General features: G+C 43.5%; 1 protein-coding gene across 1 annotated transcript; it reads left to right on the forward strand.

Annotated features, from left to right (window-relative positions):
- Positions 1-66: 66 nt before the first annotated feature.
- On the forward strand, positions 67-19,841 carry LOC129847958 (fibrillin-1-like; the record flags this gene model as incomplete). The annotated part of the gene is made up of 9 exons (XM_055915537.1): positions 67-273; positions 1,107-1,232; positions 8,233-8,355; positions 10,210-10,326; positions 15,435-15,563; positions 15,801-15,920; positions 16,602-16,830; positions 17,409-17,655; positions 17,973-19,841. Coding segments are annotated over 9 exons (1,679 nt in total), but the record flags the coding sequence as incomplete, so codon positions are not given.
- Between the last annotated feature and the right edge of the window lie 174 nt (positions 19,842-20,015).

A 20,015-nucleotide genomic window follows, 5' to 3' on the forward strand; every position in this document is an offset into this window, starting at 1 on the left:
AACTCTCTCTGTCTCTGTCTCTGTCTCTCTCTCTGTCTCTCTCTCTCTCCCCCCCCTCTCATCTAGATAACCGCCAGGGACTGTGTTTCACGGAGGTGTTGACTACATTGTGCCAGATGCAGTCGAGTAGCAGGAACAGTGTGACTAAGTCTGAGTGTTGCTGTGACGGAGGACGAGGCTGGGGCTCTAACTGTGAGCTGTGTCCTCTACCTGGGACCACACACTACAAGAAGATGTGTCCACTGGGGCCCGGATACACAACAGACGGCAAAGGTAGAAATACTCCCTCATATCTATACACAACCCTGCACCATGGATGGTACACAATCACTAGTTCACTGAGCTAAAGCCGAGGCAATAGCTCTGTGACATCACATTGTCTTCAGGTCTCACCAAACTACCTCCACTTTATGGACGGTTGGGATCTACCTGAGGACTACTCAGGCAAATGCAGATGAGTGTGTGTTTATTATGATAATGGTGTAGTTGACAGGACTCTCTCTCCCTCAGACATTGATGAGTGTGTTTATTATGATAATATTGTAGTTGACAGGACTCTCTCTCCCTCAGACATAGATGAGTGTGTTTATTATGATAATATTGTAGTTGACAGGACTCTCTCCCTCAGACATTGATGAGTGTGTTTATTATGATAATGTTGTAGTTGACAGGACTCTCTCTCCCTCAGACATTGATGAGTGTGTTTATTATGATAATGTTGTAGTTGACAGGACTCTCTCTCCCTCAGACATTGATGAGTGTGTTTATTATGATAATGGTGTAGTTGACAGGACTCTCTCTCCCTCAGACATTGATGAGTGTGTTTATTATGATAATGTTGTAGTTGACAGGACTCTCTCTCCCTCAGACATAGATGAGTGTGTTTATTATGATAATGTTGTAGTTGACAGGACTCTCTCTCCCTCAGACATAGATGAGTGTGTTTATTATGATAATGTTGTAGTTGACAGGACTCTCTCTCCCTCAGACATTGATGAGTGTGTTTATTATGATAATATTGTAGTTGACAGGACTCTCTCCCTCAGACATAGATGAGTGTGTTTATTATGATAATATTGTAGTTGACAGGACTCTCTCTCCCTCAGACATTGATGAGTGTCGTGTGATGGGGAACCTGTGTGTGAACGGACAGTGTGTCAACAGCCTGGGCTCCTACAGCTGTGTGTGTAAAACTGGATACACCACAGATATCACTGGCACCCTGTGTGTGGGTAAGACTACGACACTAACACTGTCTAAGGTTCAGTCCCAAATCACACTCTATTTCCTACTTAGTGCACTACCTTTGACCAGACTTTCTCCTCCCTCTCTCCTGTGTAGATATGGATGAGTGTACATTCTCTCTCCTGTGTAGATATGGATGAGTGTACCTTGTCTCTCCTGTGTAGATATGGATGAGTGTACCTTGTCTCTCCTGTGTAGATATGGAGGAGTGTAACTTGTCTCTCCTGTGTAGATATGGATGAGTGTACCTTGTCTCTCCTGTGTAGATATGGAGGAGTGTAACTTGTCTCTCCTGTGTAGATATGGATGAGTGTACCTTCTCTCTCTCCTGTGTAGATATGGATGAGTGTACCTTCTCTCTCTCCTGTGTAGATATGGATGAGTTTACCTTGTCTCTCCTGTGTAGATATGGATGAGTGTACCTTCTCTCTCTCCTGTGTAGATATGGATGAGTGTACCTTCTCTCTCCTGTGTAGATATGGATGAGTGTACCTTCTCTCTCTCCTGTGTAGATATGGATGAGTGTACCTTCTCTCTCCTGTGTAGATATGGATGAGTGTACCTTCTCTCTCTCCTGTGTAGATATGGATGAGTGTACCTTCTCTCTCCTGTGTAGATATGGATGAGTGTACCTTGTCTCTCCTGTGTAGATATGGATGAGTGTACCTTCTCTCTCCTGTGTAGATATGGATGAGTGTACCTTGTCTCTCCTGTGTAGATATGGATGAGTGTACCTTCTCTCTCCTGTGTAGATATGGATGAGTGTACCTTGTCTCTCCTGTGTAGATATGGATGAGTGTACATTCTCTCTCCTGTGTAGATATGGATGAGTGTACCTTGTCTCTCCTGTGTAGATATGGATGAGTGTACCTTCTCTCTCTCCTGTGTAGATATAGATGAGTGTAACTTGTCTCTCCTGTGTAGATATGGATGAGTGTACCTTCTCTCTCCTGTGTAGATATGGATGAGTGTACCTTGTCTCTCCTGTGTAGATATGGATGAGTGTACCTTCTCTCTCTCCTGTGTAGATATGGATGAGTGTACCTTCTCTCTCCTGTGTAGATATGGATGAGTGTACCTTGTCTCTCCTGTGTAGATATGGATGAGTGTACCTTCTCTCTCCTGTGTAGATATGGATGAGTGTACCTTGTCTCTCCTGTGTAGATATGGATGAGTGTACCTTCTCTCTCCTGTGTAGATATGGATGAGTGTACCTTGTCTCTCCTGTGTAGATATGGATGAGTGTACATTCTCTCTCCTGTGTAGATATGGATGAGTGTACCTTGTCTCTCCTGTGTAGATATGGATGAGTGTACCTTGTCTCTCCTGTGTAGATATGGATGAGTGTAACTTGTCTCTCCTGTGTAGATATGGATGAGTGTACCTTCACTCTCTCCTGTGTAGATATGGATGATTGTAACCTTCTCTCTCCTGTGTAGATATGGATGAGTGTACCTTCTCTCTCTCCTGTGTAGATATGGATGAGTGTAACCTTCTCTCTCCTGTGTAGATATGGATGAGTGTAACCTTCTCTCTCTCCTGTGTAGATATGGATGAGTGTACCTTGTCTCTCCTGTGTAGATATGGATGAGTGTACCTTCTCTCTCTCCTGTGTAGATATGGATGAGTGTACCTTCTCTCTCCTGTGTAGATATGGATGAGTGTACCTTCTCTCTCCTGTGTAGATATGGATGAGTGTAACCTTCTCTCTCCTGTGTAGATATGGATGAGTGTACCTTGTCTCTCCTGTGTAGATATGGATGAGTGTACATTCTCTCTCCTGTGTAGATATGGATGAGTGTACCTTGTCTCTCCTGCGTAGATATGGATGAGTGTACCTTGTCTCTCCTGTGTAGATATGGATGAGTGTACCTTCTCTCTCTCCTGTGTAGATATGGATGAGTGTACCTTATCTCTACTGTGTAGATATGGATGAGTGTACCTTCTCTCTCCTGTGTAGATATGGATGAGTGTACCTTCTCTCTCTCCTGTGTAGATATGGATGAGTGTAACGTGTCTCTCTCCTGTGTAGATATGGATGAGTGTACCTTGTCTCTCCTTTGTAGATATGGATGAGTGTACCTTCTCTCTCCTGTGTAGATATGGATGAGTGTACCTTCTCTCTCTCCTGTGTAGATATGGATGAGTGTACCTTGTCTCTCCTGTGTAGATATGGATGAGTGTACCTTCTCTCTCTCCTGTGTAGATATGGATGAGTGTACCTTCTCTCTCCTGTGTAGATATGGATGAGTGTACCTTCTCTCTCTCCTGTGTAGATATGGATGATTGTACCTTCTCTCTCTCCTGTGTAGATATGGATGAGTGTACCTTCTCTCTCCTGTGTAGATATGGATGAGTGTACCTTCTCTCCTTCCTGTGTAGATATGGATGAGTGTACTTTCTCTCTCTCCTGTGTAGATATGGATGAGTGTACCTTCTCTCTCCTGTGTAGATATGGATGAGTGTACCTTATCTCTCTCCTGTGTAGACATGGATGAGTGTACCTTGTCTCTCCTGTGTAGATATGGATGAGTGTACCTTCTCTCTCCTGTGTAGATATGGATGAGTGTAACTTGTCTCTCCTGTGTAGATATGGATGAGTGTACCTTCTCTCTCCTGTGTAGATATGGATGAGTGTACCTTGTCTCTCCTGTGTAGATATGGATGAGTGTACCTTCTCTCTCTCCTGTGTAGATATGGATGAGTGTACCTTCTCTCTCCTGTGTAGATATGGATGAGTGTACCTTGTCTCTCCTGTGTAGATATGGATGAGTGTACCTTCTCTCTCCTGTGTAGATATGGATGAGTGTACCTTGTCTCTCTCCTGTGTAGATATGGATGAGTGTACCTTCTCTCTCCTGTGTAGATATGGATGAGTGTACCTTGTCTCTCCTGTGTAGATATGGATGAGTGTACATTCTCTCTCCTGTGTAGATATGGATGAGTGTACCTTCTCTCTCTCCTGTGTAGATATGGATGAGTGTACCTTCTCTCTCTCCTGTGTAGATATGGATGAGTGTAACCTTCTCTCTCTCCTGTGTAGATATGGATGAGTGTAACCTTCTCTCTCTCCTGTGTAGATATGGATGAGTGTACCTTGTCTCTCCTGTGTAGATATGGATGAGTGTACCTTCTCTCTCTCCTGTGTAGATATGGATGAGTGTACCTTCTCTCTCCTGTGTAGATATGGATGAGTGTACCTTCTCTCTCCTGTGTAGATATGGATGAGTGTACCTTGTCTCTCCTGTGTAGATATGGATGAGTATACCTTCTCTCTCCTGTGTAGATATGGATGAGTGTACCTTCTCTCTCCTGTGTAGATATGGATGAGTGTACCTTCTCTCTCCTGTGTAGATATGGATGAGTGTACCTTCTCTCTCCTGTGTAGATATGGATGAGTGTACCTTCTCTCTCCTGTGTAGATATGGATGAGTGTACCTTGTCTCTCCTGTGTAGATATGGATGAGTGTACATTCTCTCTCCTGTGTAGATATGGATGAGTGTACCTTGTCTCTCCTGTGTAGATATGGATGAGTGTACCTTCTCTCTCCTGTGTAGATATGGATGAGTGTACCTTGTCTCTCCTGTGTAGATATGGATGAGTGTAACCTTCTCTCTCCTGTGTAGATATGGATGAGTGTACCTTCTCTCTCTCCTGTGTAGATATGGATGAGTGTACCTTGTCTCTACTGTGTAGATATGGATGAGTGTACCTTCTCTTTCCTGTGTAGATTTGGATGAGTGTACCTTCTCTCTCTCCTGTGTAGATATGGATGAGTGTACCTTCTCTCTCTCCTGTGTAGATATGGATGAATGTACCTTGTCTCTCCTGTGTAGATATGGATGAGTGTACCTTCTCTCTCTCCTGTGTAGATATGGATGAGTGTACCTTGTCTCTCTCCTGTGTAGATATGGATGAGTGTACCTTCTCTCTCTCCTTTGTAGATATGGATGAGTGTACCTTCTCTCTCCTGTGTAGATATGGATGAGTGTACCTTCTCTCTCTCCTGTGTAGATATGGATGAGTGTACCTTCTCTCTCCTGTGTAGACATGGATGAGTGTACCTTCTCTCTCCTGTGTAGATATGGATGAGTGTACCTTCTCTCTCTCCTGTGTAGATATGGATGATTGTACCTTCTCTCTCTCCTGTGTAGATATGGATGAGTGTACCTTCTCTCTCCTGTGTAGATATGGATGAGTGTACATTCTCTCCTTCCTGTGTAGATATGGATGAGTGTACTTTCTCTCTCTCCTGTGTAGATATGGATGAGTGTACCTTCTCTCTCCTGTGTAGATATGGATGAGTGTACCTTCTCTCTCTTGTGTAGATATGGATGAGTGTACCTTCTCTCTCCTGTGTAGATATGGATGAGTGTACCTTGTCTCTCCTGTGTAGATATGGATGAATGTACCTTCTCTCTCCTGTGTAGATATGGATGAGTGTACTTTCTCTCTCTCCTGTGTATAAATGGATGAGTGTAACGTGTCTCTCTCCTGTGTAGATATGGAGGAGTATAACTTGTTTCTCACCTGTGTAGATATGGATGAGTGTACCTTCTCTCTCCTGTGTAGATATGGATGAGTGTACCTTCTCTCCCCTGTGTATAAATGGATGAGTGTACCTTCTCTCTCTTGTGTATAAATGGATGCGTGTAACTTGTCTTTCTCCTGTGTAGATATGGATGAGTGTACCTTGTCTCTCCTGTGTAGATATGGATGAGTGTACCTTCTCTCTCCTGTGTAGATATGGATGAGTGTACCTTGTCTCTCCTGTGTAGATATGGATGAGTGTACATTCTCTCTCCTGTGTAGATATGGATGAGTGTACCTTGTCTCTCCTGTGTAGATATGGATGAGTGTACCTTCTCTCTCCTGTGTAGATATGGATGAGTGTACCTTGTCTCTCCTGTGTAGATATGGATGAGTGTAACCTTCTCTCTCCTGTTTAGATATGGATGAGTGTACCTTCTCTCTCTCCTGTGTAGATATGGATGAGTGTACCTTGTCTCTACTGTGTAGATATGGATGAGTGTACCTTCTCTCTCCTGTGTAGATTTGGATGAGTGTACCTTCTCTCTCTCCTGTGTAGATATGGATGAGTGTACCTTCTCTCTCTCCTGTGTAGATATGGATGAGTGTACCTTGTCTCTCCTGTGTAGATATGGATGAGTGTACCTTCTCTCTCTCCTGTGTAGATATGGATGAGTGTACCTTGTCTCTCTCCTGTGTAGATATGGATGAGTGTACCGTCTCTCTCTCCTGTGTAGATATGGATGAGTGTACCTTCTCTCTCCTGTGTAGATATGGATGAGTGTACCTTCTCTCTCTCCTGTGTAGATATGGATGAGTGTACCTTCTCTCTCCTGTGTAGATATGGATGAGTGTACCTTCTCTCTCCTGTGTAGATATGGATGAGTGTACCTTCTCTCTCTCCTGTGTAGATATGGATGATTGTACCTTCTCTCTCTCCTGTGTAGATATGGATGAGTGTACCTTCTCTCTCCTGTGTAGATATGGATGAGTGTACATTCTCTCCTTCCTGTGTAGATATGGATGAGTGTACTTTCTCTCTCTCCTGTGTAGATATGGATGAGTGTACCTTCTCTCTCCTGTGTAGATATGGATGAGTGTACCTTCTCTCTCTTGTGTAGATATGGATGAGTGTACCTTCTCTCTCCTGTGTAGATATGGATGAGTGTACCTTGTCTCTCCTGTGTAGATATGGATGAGTGTACCTTCTCTCTCCTGTGTAGATATGGATGAGTGTACTTTCTCTCTCTCCTGTGTATAAATGGATGAGTGTAACGTGTCTCTCTCCTGTGTAGATATGGATGAGTATAACTTGTCTCTCTCCTGTGTAGATATGGATGAGTGTACCTTCTCTCTCCTGTGTAGATATGGATGAGTGTACCTTCTCTCTCCTGTGTATAAATGGATGAGTGTACCTTCTCTCTCCTGTGTATAAATGGATGCGTGTAACTTGTCTTTCTCCTGTGTAGATATGGATGAGTTTAACTTTTCTCTCTCCTGTGTAGATATGGATGAGTGTACCTTCTCTCTCCTGTGTAGATATGGATGAGTGTAATGTGTCTCTCCTGTGTAGATATGGATGAGTGTACCTTGTCTCTCCTGTGTAGATATGGATGAGTGTAACTTCTCTCTCCTGTGTAGATATGGATGAGTGTAACTTCTCTCTCCTGTGTAGATATGGATGAGTGTAACTTGTCTCTCTCCTGTGTAGATATGGATGCGTCTTTCCTGTGTAGATATGGATGAGTGTAACTTGTCTCTTTCCTGTGTAGATATGGATGAGTGTAACTTGTCTCTCCTGTGTAGATATGGATGAGTGTACCTTGTCTCTCCTGTGTAGATATGGATGAGTGTAACTTGTCTCTCCTGTGTAGATATGGATGAGTGTACCTTGTCTCTCCTTTGTAGAAATGGATGAGTGTACCTTGTCTCTCCTGTGTAGATATGGATGAGTGTAACTTGTCTCTCCTGTGTAGATATGGATGAGTGTACCTTGTCTCTCCTGTGTAGATATGGATGAGTGTACCTTGTCTCTCCTGTGTAGATATGGATGAGTGTACCTTGTCTCTCCTGTGTAGATATGGATGAGTGTACCTTCTCTCTCCTGTGTAGATATGGATGAGTGTACCTTGTCTCTCCTGTGTAGATATGGATGAGTGTACCTTGTCTCTCCTGTGTAGATATGGATGAGTGTACCTTGTCTCTCTCCTGTGTAGATATGGATGAGTGTACCTTGTCTCTCCTGTGTAGATATGGATGAGTGTACCTTCTCTCTCCTGTGTAGATATGGATGAGTGTACCTTCTCTCTCTCCTGTGTAGATATGGATGAGTGTACCTTGTCTCTCCTGTGTAGATATGGATGAGTGTACCTTGTCTCTCCTGTGTAGATATGGATGAGTGTACCTTGTCTCTCCTGTGTAGATATGGATGAGTGTACCTTGTCTCTCCTGTGTAGATATGGATGAGTGTGTGCAGGCTCCTACGCCGTGTAACTTCATCTGTAAGAACACAGAGGGAAGCTACCTCTGTTCCTGTCCCAGAGGATACATCCTGCAGGAGGACGGCAAAAGTTGCCGAGGTGAGCCACGCACACACACACAGCAACACACACACACACACACAGTCACAGTGACAGCCACTGTGTATGTAGTGAGCAGAGATTGTGATCTGTTGCGTCTGGTAGTCCATGTGTTTCTCAGTGTGTTGGGTCAGTTTGGGGAGTTTATACAAACATAATTGGTCCGTATTGCTCATTACCACTCTTGGCGACAGCTATGTTTACCCTACGGCAGTATCTACACATGCTCACGCACAGAGACACCCACAAACACACACACACTCAGACACACATACACACACATTCAGACACACACACACACACACACACACACACATAAACTTTCCGCCTGGTTTCCACCATGTTTCCGGTGTCTGGTTCTGTGGCAGTTCATCAACAGGTCACTGACAGGGGAAGGACTGGAAACTAACTCTATACAGTTGTGGAATCTAACCTTTACTCTCTCTATCCCTCTCTCTCTCTCCCTCTCTCTCTCTCTCTCTCTCCATCTCTCTCTCTCTCTCTCCATCCCCCCCCTCTCTCTCTCTCTCTCTCTCTCTCTCTCTCTCTCTCTCTCCCTCTATCTATCTATCTCTATCCCTCTTGCTTTGGCAATGTGTTAACATTGCCAAAGCAAGTGAGGTAGATATTATACAAAAGTGAAATAAACAATACAAATTAACAGTAAACATTACACCTACAGAAGTTTCAAAACAATAAAGACATTACAAATGTTATATTATATATATACAGTGTTGTAACAATGTACAAATGGTTAAAGCACACAAGTTAAAATAAATAAGCATAAATATGGGTTGTATTTACAATGGTGTTTGTTCTTCACTGGTTGCCCTTTTCTTGTGGCAACAGGTCACACATCTTGCTGCTGTGATGCACACTGTGGAATTTCTCCCAGTAGATATGGGAGTTTATCAAAATTGGATTTGTTTTCAAATTCTTTGTGGATCTGTGTAATCTGAGGGAAATATGTCTCTCTAATATGGTCATACATTGGGCAGGAGGTTAGGAAGTGCAGCTCAGTTTCCACCTCATTTTGTGGGCAGTGTGCACATAGCCTGTCTTCTCTTGAGAGCCATGTCTGCCTACGGCGGCCTTTCTCAATAGCAAGGCTATGCTCACTGAGTCTGTACATAGTCAAAGCTTTCCTTAAGTTTGGGTCAGTCACAGTGGTCAGATATTCTGCCACATTGTACTCTCTGTTTAGGGCCAAATAGCATTCTAGTTTGCTCTGTTTTTTTGTTAATTCTTTCCAATGTGTCAAGTAATTATCTTTTTGTTTTCTCATGATTTGGTTGGGTCTAATTGTGCTGTTGTCCTGGGGCTCTGTGGGGTGTGTTTGTGTTTGTGAACAGAGCCCTAGGACCAGCTTGCTTAGGGGACTCTTCTCCAGGTTCATCTCTCTGTAGGTGATGGCTTTGTTATGGAAGGTTTGGGAATCGCTTCCTTTTAGGTGGTTGTAGAATTTAACGGCTCTTTTCTGGATTTTGCTTCTTCTCTCTCTCTCTCTCTCTCTCTCTCTCTCTCTCTCTCTCTCTCTCTCTCTCTCTCTCTCTCTCTCTCGCTATCTATCCATCTCTCTCTCTCTCTACCCCCCCCTCTCTCTCTCTCTCTCTCTCTCTCTATCCCTCTCTCTCTCTCCTTCTTCTCTCGCTCTCTCTGTCTCTTTCTTCCTCCTCCCCCTTCTCTCTCTCTCTCTCTCTCTCTCTCTCTCTCTCTCTCTCTCTCTCTGTCTCTCTCCCCTCTCTCTCTCCAACCTTTACTCTCTCTCTCCCTTCTCTCGCTCTCTCTGTCTCGCTCTCCCCCCCCCCCCCCCCCCCTCTCTCTCTCTCTCTCTCTCTCTCCCCCTCCTCTCAGATCTGGATGAGTGTCAGAGCAAACAGCACAACTGTCAGTTCCTGTGTGTGAACACCATCGGAGGATTCACCTGCAAATGTCCTCCAGGCTTCACCCAGCACCATACTGCCTGCATAGGTAACACACACACACACAAACTCCCCCCTCCTCCACTCGACTAGGCTTTACAAACATAACCAAATGTAGCCACTTATCTTCCATCTCTCCCCATAAAAAGTCTCTTTAATGTTCTCCGTCTGCTATCACACATCAGATTGGGCTCAACTGAACTGTCGCCATGACAACTTAACAATGACTTGTTGTGGAATTTTGCAGTCTGTTGCCATGGTTACAACAGGGGTTTTCCATTCCGCACTTCAGCTCCCATGACTTTACGGCTAGACAGCCTCCCTCCTTCCATTGGTCAATCAGACAGTCAGTCCGTTCATCAGTCAGCCAGTTAGTCAGTCAGTCAGACCATCAGTCAGTCAGACCGTCAATCAGCCAGTCAGTCAGTCAGACCATCAGCCAGTCAGTCTGTGGTGGATTCGTTTTACCTAGCACGAGTAACAAGGTGTGTGAAGGTTGCATATTTGAGACCATTCCATTGGTCCTGCACTGGCCAAGGTCAAACAGATGCACCCAGTCAGTCAGTCAGTAAATCAGTCAGTAAGTCACTCAGACAGTCTGTTGTTGACCAATGGTCTTTCTCTCTCTACCTCTCGCTCACCCCCACACCCCCCGCTCTCCTCCTCTCTCCCCCCTCTCTCCTTCCAGATAGTAATGTATCTCTCTCTCTGTAGATAGTAATGTCTCTCTCTCTCTCTCTGTAGATAGTAATGAGTCTCTCTCTCTGTAGATAGTAATGAGTCTCTCTCTCTCTCTGTAGATAGTAATGAGTCTCTCTCTCTCTCTGTAGATATTAATGTCTCTCTCTCTGTAGATAGTAATGTCTCTCTCTCTCTCTCTGTAGATAGTAATGAGTCTCTCTCTCTGTAGATAGTAATGAGTCTCTCTCTCTCTCTGTAGATAGTAATGAGTCTCTCTCTCTCTCTGTAGATAGTAATGTGTCTCTCTCTCTCTCTCTGTAGATAGTAATGAGTCTCTCTCTCTCTCTGTAGATAGTAATGAGTCTCTCTCTCTCTCTGTAGATAGTAATGAGTCTCTCTCTCTCTCTGTAGATAGTAATGTCTCTCTCTCTCTCTCTCTCTCTCTGTAGATAGTAATGAGTCTCTCTCTCTCTGTAGATAGTAATGAGTCTCTCTCTCTCTCTGTAGATAGTAATGAGTCTCTCTCTCTCTCTGTAGATAGTAATGAGTCTCTCTCTCTCTCTGTAGATAGTAATGAGTCTCTCTCTCTCTCTGTAGATAGTAATGAGTCTCTCTCTCTCTGTAGATAGTAATGAGTCTCTCTCTCTCTGTAGATAGTAATGAGTCTCTCTCTCTCTCTGTAGATAGTAATGAGTCTCTCTCTCTCTCTGTAGATAGTAATGAGTCTCTCTCTCTCTCTGTAGATAGTAATGTGTCTCTCTCTCTCTCTCTCTCTGTAGATAGTAATGAGTCTCTCTCTCTCTCTGTAGATAGTAATGAGTCTCTCTCTCTCTGTGTAGATAGTAATGAGTCTCTCTCTCTCTCTGTAGATAGTAATGTGTCTCTCTCTCTCTCTGTAGATAGTAATGAGTCTCTCTCTCTCTGTAGATAGTAATGTCTCTCTCTCTCTCTCTCTGTAGATAATAATGTGTCTCTCTCTCTATCTCTGTAGATAGTAATGTCTCTCTCTCTGTAGATAGTAATGAGTCTCTTTCTCTCTGTAGATAGTAATGAGTCTCTCTCTCTGTAGATAGTAATGTGTCTCTCTCTCTGTAGATAGTAATGTCTCTCTCTCTGTAGATAGTAATGTCTCTCTCTCTGTAGATAGTAATGTCTCTCTCTCTCTGGAGATAGTAATGTGTCTCTCTCTCTGTAGATAGTAATGTCTCTCTCTCTGTAGATAGTAATGTCTCTCTCTCTGTAGATAGTAATGTCTCTCTCTCTGTAGATAGTAATGTCTCTCTCTCTGTAGATAGTAATGTCTCTCTCTCTCTGTAGATAGTAATGTCTCTCTCTCTGTAGATAGTAATGTGTCTCTCTCTGTAGATAGTAATGTCTCTCTCTCTGTAGATAGTAATGTCTCTCTCTGTAGATAGTAATGTGTCTCTCTCTGTAGATAGTAATGTCTCTCTCTCTGTAGATAGTAATGTCTCTCTCTCTCTCTCTGTAGATAGTAATGTCTCTCTCTCTCTGTAGATAGTAATGTGTCTCTCTCTCTGTAGATAGTAATGTCTCTCTCTCTGTAGATAGTAATGTGTCTCTCTCTCTGTAGATAGTAATGTCTCTCTCTCTGTAGATAGTAATGTCTCTCTCTGTAGATAATAATGTGTCTCTCTCTCTGTAGATAGTAATGTCTCTCTCTCTCTGTAGATAGTAATGTCTCTCTCTCTCTGTAGATGGTAATGTCTCTCTCTCTGTAGATAGTAATGTCTCTCTCTCTGTAGATAGTAATGTCTCTCTCTCTCTGTAGATAGTAATGTCTCTCTTTCTGTAGATAGTAATGTGTCTCTCTCTCTGTAGATAGTAATATCTCTCTCTCTCTGTATATAGTAATGTATCTCTCTCTCTGTAGATGGTAATGTCTCTCTCTCTCTGTGTAGATAGTAATGTCTCTCTCTGTGTAGATAGTAATGTCTCTCTCTCTCTGTAGATAGTAATGTCTCTCTCTCTATAGATAGTAATGTCTCTCTCTCTCTGTAGATAGTAATGTCTCTCTCTCTGTAGATAGTAATGTCTCTCTCTCTCTCTCTCTGTAGATAGTAATGTCTCTATCTCTCTGTAGATAGTAATGTGTCTCTCTCTCTGTAGATAGTAATGTCTCTCTCTCTCTGTGTAGATAGTAATGTCTCTCTCTGTGTAGATAGTAATGTCTCTCTCTCTGTAGATAGTAATGTCTCTCTCTCTGTAGATAGTAATGTCTCTCTCTCTCTGTAGATAGTAATGTGTCTCTCTCTCTGTAAGATAGTAATGTCTCTCTCTCTGTAGATAGTAATGTCTCTCTCTCTGTAGATAGTAATGTCTCTCTCTCTCTGTAGATAGTAATGTGTCTCTCTCACTGTAGATAGTAATGTCTCTCTCTCTCTGTAGATAGTAATGTCTCTCTCTCTGTAGATAGTAATGTCTCTCTCTCTGTGTAGATAGTAATGTCTCTATCTCTCTGTAGATAGTAATGTCGCTCTCTCTGGAGATAGTAATGTCTCTCTCTCTCTGTAGATAGTAATGTCTCTCTCTCTGTGTAGATAGTAATGTCTCTATCTCTCTGTAGATAGTAATGTCTCTCTCTCTGTAGATAGTAATGTCTCTCTCTCTGTAGATAGTAATGTCTTTCTCTCTCTGTAGATAGTAATGTCTCTCTCTCTCTGTAGATATTAATGTCTCTCTCTCTGTAGATAGTAATGTCTCTCTCCCTCTCTGTGTAGATAGTAATATATCTCTCTCTGTAGATAGTAATGTCTCTCTCTCTCTGTAGATATTAATGTCTCTCTCTCTGTAGATAGTAATGTCTCTCTCCCTCTCTGTGTAGATAGTAATATATCTCTCTCTGTAGATAGTAATGTCTCTCTCTCTCTGTGTAGATAGTAATGTATCTCTCTCTGTAGATAGTAATGTCTCTCTCTCTCTGTAGATAGTAATGTCTCTCTCTCTCTGTAGATAGTAATGTCTCTCTCTCTCTCTCTCTGTAGATAGTAATGTCTCTATCTCTCTGTAGATAGTAATGTCGCTCTCTCTGGAGATAGTAATGTCTCTCTCTCTCTGTAGATAGTAATGTCTCTCTCTCTGTGTAGATAGTAATGTCTCTATCTCTCTGTAGATAGTAATGTCTCTCTCTCTCTGTAGATATTAATGTCTCTCTCTCTGTAGATAGTAATGTCTCTCTCCCTCTCTGTGTAGATAGTAATGTCTCTCTCTCTCTCTGTAGATAGTAATGTCTCTCTCTCTCTGTGTAGATAGTAATGTCTCTCTCTCTCTCTGTAGATAGTAATGTCTCTCTCTCTCTGTGTAGATAGTAATGTATCTCTCTCTGTAGATAGTAATGTCTCTCTCTCTCTGTGTAGATAGTAATGTATCTCTCTCTGTAGATAGTAATGTCTCTCTCTCTCTGTAGATAGTAATGTCTCTCTCTCTCTGTAGATAGTAATGTCTCTATCTCTCTGTAGATAGTAATGTCAATCTCTCTGGAAATAGCAATGTCTCTCTCTCTCTGTGTGTAGATAGTAATGTCTCTCTCTCTGTAGATAGTAATCTCTCTCTCTCTGTAGATAGTAATGTCTCTCTCTGTGTAGATAGTAATGTCTCTCTCTCTGTGTGTAGATAGTAATGTCTCTCTCTGTAGATAGTAATGTCTCTCTCTCTGGAGATAGTAATGTCTCTCTCTCTGTAGATAGTAATGTCTCTCTCTCTCTGTAGATAGTAATGTCTCTCTCTCTCTCTGTAGATAGTAATGTCTCTCTCTGTGTAGATAGTAATGTCTCTCTCTCTGTGTAGATAGTAATGTCTCTCTCTCTGTAGATAGTAATGTCTCTCTCTCTGGAGATAGTAATGTCTCTCTCTCTCTCTGTGTAGATAGTAATGTCTCTCTCTCTCTGTGTAGATAGTAATGTCTCTCTCTCTGGAGATAGTAATGTCTCTCTCTCTCTGTGTAGATAGTAATGTCTCTCTGTAGATAGTAATGAGTGACTCTCTCTGTAGATAGTAATGAGTGTATCTCTCTCTGTAGATAGTAATGAGTGTCTCTCTCTCTCTCTCTCTCTGTAGATAGTAATGAGTGACTCTCTCTCTGGAGATGGTAATGAGTCTCTCTCTGTAGATAGTAATCTCTGTAGATAGTAATGAATGTCTCTCTCTCTCTCTGTAGATAGTAATGAGTGTCTCTCTCTCTCTCTCTGTAGATAGTAATGAGTGACTCTCTCTCTGGAGATGGTAATGAGTCTCTCTCTGTAGATAGTAATCTCTGTAGATAGTAATGAGTGACTCTCTCTGTAGATAGTAATGAGTGTATCTCTCTCTGTAGATAGTAATGAGTGTCTCTCTCTCTCTCTCTCTCTCTCTCTCTGTAGATAGTAATGAGTGACTCTCTCTCTGGAGATAGTAATGAGTCTCTCTCTGTAGATAGTAATCTCTGTAGATAGTAATGAATGTCTCTCTCTCTCTCTGTAGATAATAATGAATGTGGGTCGGACCCTGCTCTGTGTGGCTCTAATGGTGTGTGTCAGAACAGCCCAGGCAGCTTCAACTGCGAGTGTACTAGAGGATTCTCAATGGACCCCAATGGACAGAGCTGTGAAGGTCAGCCAATCACTGCCTCTCTCAGGATCAGCTGACTCCATACCCCTAGGCACTTTATATGGATCTGAAATGATCAGATAGGTATAGGCAATATGGCAATAACTCCACTATAAACAGGGATTTGGTGGAAACTTCACCTTTTTGCTTGTACCTATCCAGTACAGTTAGATAACTGAATGGCCACATAACTATTGTAATGCTGTGTGTGTGGGTGTGTGTGTGTGGTTTCCCTGGCAGATATGGATGAGTGTGATGGTAGCCACCGCTGTCAACACGGCTGTCAGAACCTGGTGGGAGGGTACCGGTGTAGCTGTCCTCAGGGATACCTACAACACTATCAATGGAACCAGTGTGTCGGTGAGTGGTACAGACTCTCTCTCTCTTTCTCTCGATCCTTCTCCCCCCCGTCTGTCTGTCTTCTGTCTTTCTCTCTCCCTCAACATCAAATCTACATCCCTTTCCTGGAAGTTGAACTTGTTCCTCTCTAGATTACTGGAAGAGCTCCCTCCCTGAGTCACTGTCCTACATGAACACTGTTGTTATAACTGAGTCACTGTCCTACATGAACACTGTTGTTATAACTGAGTCACTGTCCTACATGAACACTGTTGTTATAACTGAGTCACTGTCCTACATGAACACTGTTGTTATAACTGAGTCACTGTCCTACATGAACACTGTTGTTATAACTGAGTCACTGTCCTACATGAACACTGTTGTTATAACTGAGTCACTGTCCTACATGAACACTGTTGTTATAACTGAGTCACTGTCCTACATGAACACTGTTGTTATAACTGAGTCGCTGGCACTTTAACTTGAATCTACTGATGGGAATTACAGCATTGATATTCAGTGGCCTTTCCCAAAAAGAACACGGCCAATGTTTATCAGATGAACCGGTACTACAGATGGTTTCCTCATTCCCTTCAAGAGTTTCTCAGTATTGTTTGTGTTCTCTGGCCGAGGTTTGACCCATATTTGACCTCTGTTTGTTTTGTTGACTTCCTGTCTGTGTTGTTTGCTTCCTGTGGTCAGATGAGAACGAGTGCCAGAACACTCAGATCTGTGGGGGAGCGTCGTGCCATAACACCCTGGGGAGCTTCCGTTGCCTCTGTCCCACTGGGTTCAACTACGGAGACCAGGGGGGGTGTAGGGACATCAACGAGTGCTCCTCCTCCTCTAATCCATGTAACTACGGCTGTTCCAACACAGACGGAGGGTATCTCTGTGGCTGTCCACCTGGATACTACCGCGCTGGACAGGGGTGAGTGAGTGAGACTGTGTGTGTGTGTGTGTGTGTGTGTGTGTGTGTGTGTGTGTGTGTGTGTGTGTGTGTGTGCGTGTGCGTGTGCGTGTGCGTGTGCGTGTGCGTGTGTGTGTGTGTGTGTGTGTGATTGATCTACCCAGGCGCAATGTCATTATCAACTTTGATGGATAGACAGGTTTGTTGTTTAGCAACAAAACCGACACATGCGTAACTATGGGACAAAACAGACAGGGTTGGCTTAGATTGTTGACAACATGTAAACTACATTTTGTCGATATTTACTAGCTAGCGAGCGAATTTTAGTCATATTAGCATTGTAATGAAATCAGTCCAAACACCTAAAAAAGACATGGTATCAAGAACAAGATGAAACTAGCTGAAACGAGTCACTTTATTGTCATTGTTGGTAGCTATCTGGCCATCCACAATCACAACCACACATAGACCTCTGTCCCATTGAAGTGTTCACATTGTTTTGGTGATGTTGTCAGCTAGCCCACGTATAGGCAAGATGGTGTTTGGGTATGATTTTATGCCCTGTGTGTGTGTGACTGACTCCTTTCTGTATGTTCCAGGCACTGTGTGTCAGGCGTGGGCTTTGGTAGTGGTGTGAGTCTGGGCCAGGGAGGAGGAGGAGGAGGAGGAGGAGGAGGAGGAGGAGGAGGAGGAGGAGGAGGAGGAGGAGGAGGGGCAGCAGAGGTGGGTGACAATGATCTGTCTCCTGAGGCCTGCTACGAGTGTAAGATCAACGGTTACCCCAAGAAGGGGCGCAAACGCCGCGACACCAACTCAACGCTGGAGCAACCGCTGGACAATGCACAGGTAATGTCTGTCTGTCTTGGTCTGGTGGCCCATAGAATGGTCATGCTATCATGTCTTGCCTGCTCTTCACTGAATCCGTAGTACATATTAACTGTGTGGTCCTGTGTTGTGTCATCAGGATCCAGAGTGTTGAGTGTTGTCAGTGTTTACATAATCCACCTGTACTACATGGTCCTGTGTCCTCAGCATCAGGAGACAGTGAGCCTGGAGAGTGTTACACACAGCATCAGGAGACAGTGAGCCTGGAGAGTGTTACACATCATATATCTGCCTGTATAATACTGTATATCTATATGTAACCTGTCCTGTGTCCTCAGCATCAGGAGACAGTGAGCCTGGAAAGTGTGGACATCGAGGACACCCTGCTGTTCAACCTGAACATGTCCGGCCTGTCCAGCCGAGACCACATCCTGGAGTTCACCCCGGCCCTGTCCACGCTCAACAACCACGTGCGCTACTCCATCGACTACGGCAACGAGCTGGGCTACTTCAAGATCAGCCAGAGGGAGGGGCTTAGCTACCTGCACCTGTCCAAGAGGAAGTCCCTCCCCCCTGGAGCCTACTTTCTGCAGATCAGTAGCATGGCCGTGTACAGGAAGAAGGAGCTGGCAGCGCTGGAGGACAGCAACGATAAAGACTACCTCACAGGCCAGCTGGGAGACACACTCACCATGAGGGTGCAGATAGTCTTGCATTAACCTACACTACAGGACTGACTGGGGTGGCTGGGCTGGGCTGGGTTGGGAGTGTCTGCCTGTAAACACTGGTCTAGGAACAGATTAATTTATCCTTGATCCATATCTCAACCATTAGGATGGGGAGAGAAGATCTGACTCTGGGTCAATGGTTATGGGCAACTTCTACCTACTCTGAGAGAGAGAGCTTGGGACAAGCTCAACGCCAAAGAGACTAATGGGTGGGTGGGGGGAGGGGGGATTGCGTTGTTTGATTCCCAAAGATGATTCTACATATCATAGATACAACCTTTAGTGCTACAGTGTAGGCCTAACCCACTGGTAACAGTATGGCTGGCTGTCTGAAGAAAGGCTTAGAGAATGAGAATGACATGGAGGGAAGACGTGACAATGACACAACAATAACCACTCTAAACTGCTCTGTGCAGGAAGCTCTGGTTTGAATGTTTTTTTTTTTTTTCATGAAAAAGGTTTATATGAAATGATATGATATGTGGAATCTGCCACTCTTTTGTGGGATATGTAAGGCAAATGCCATATCCACCCGTAGCCCCTACCCCCAAGACCATGAGGGTAGTTAGGGAGTATGGGGTAGGGGCTAGCGGTGGATTTGTGACTGAGTAGCAGAGTGCAACAGTCACTGATGCTGAGTGTTCACAGCTTGGCAGACGTGGAAGTGAAAGGCAGCGTTCAGATTCTCCACCCTTCTCCCTGAAGTGTGCACTTGCTCACTCCCCCTTCATGGTTCACAAAGCATTGGCTGCTAAGGAGAGTTTCCACCATATTAAATAAACCAGTCCATTCCTTTCACATCCCTGAGGGGAGAAGGGTAGGGAATCGAACCGTAGCTAAAGTCTTTAGCTAGAAGGACCCCTCTTCCTCATCATAACTATGCTTCTTCATCTTCCCCACTGACTAGATTTCAGCATTACACATATTTACTGGTGCTAGTAACAAAACCACATAGACTTATGAATGCACTGTCATACTCAACACACAGTAGCTGTCTGTCTACTGTCCTTTTAATAAGATGTCAGACATCTTCTTTTCAACCAAAACCAAAGTAACAGCCTGTCTGCTCTCTATACCACATGTAAATGAAGTGTGTTTATACTGTAATCAATGCCATGTTTAGAATGTTAATCTATGAAGCCTTTTGTAAACTAGAGAACGCCCCTGAGAGGAGGGGGTGTAATGGTGCTTATAATGGCCTACTACTTCCTTTGATAAACTGTATACACACACATTGCAAACACACAACACAAATACACACACACGCCCTCAAACACACTCAAAACACACACCGTTCTGATGATGCCAAACCTGTGCCTTCATGATTATGCACTGAGGTCGACGCGGCCACACACTTTTCGCTAGTACAATCAGTGCTCCGTAGCGAAATCAATCAGACCAGCCGTAGACACATCCGCCTGTCGCATCAGTGAGGGTTTAGTTGTAAAGTCACAATAAAAACATTTTTGTTTAAAAGGTTTTGTTGTTGTCCCTGTCTCCCAACTTCACTTCCTCTTTTTGTGGATTATGCTATTTATGGGATGTATTTTAACCACTTTAAGGGCCAATTTCCCAGACACAGATTAAGCCTAATCCTGGACTAAAAAGCACATTAATTGACCATGATTGTTAGTGTATGCTTAATTACATTTG

The sequence above is a fragment of the Salvelinus fontinalis genome, unplaced genomic scaffold (assembly GCF_029448725.1).
Source record: "Salvelinus fontinalis isolate EN_2023a unplaced genomic scaffold, ASM2944872v1 scaffold_0971, whole genome shotgun sequence".
NCBI classification, from domain to species: Eukaryota; Metazoa; Chordata; class Actinopteri; order Salmoniformes; family Salmonidae; genus Salvelinus; species Salvelinus fontinalis.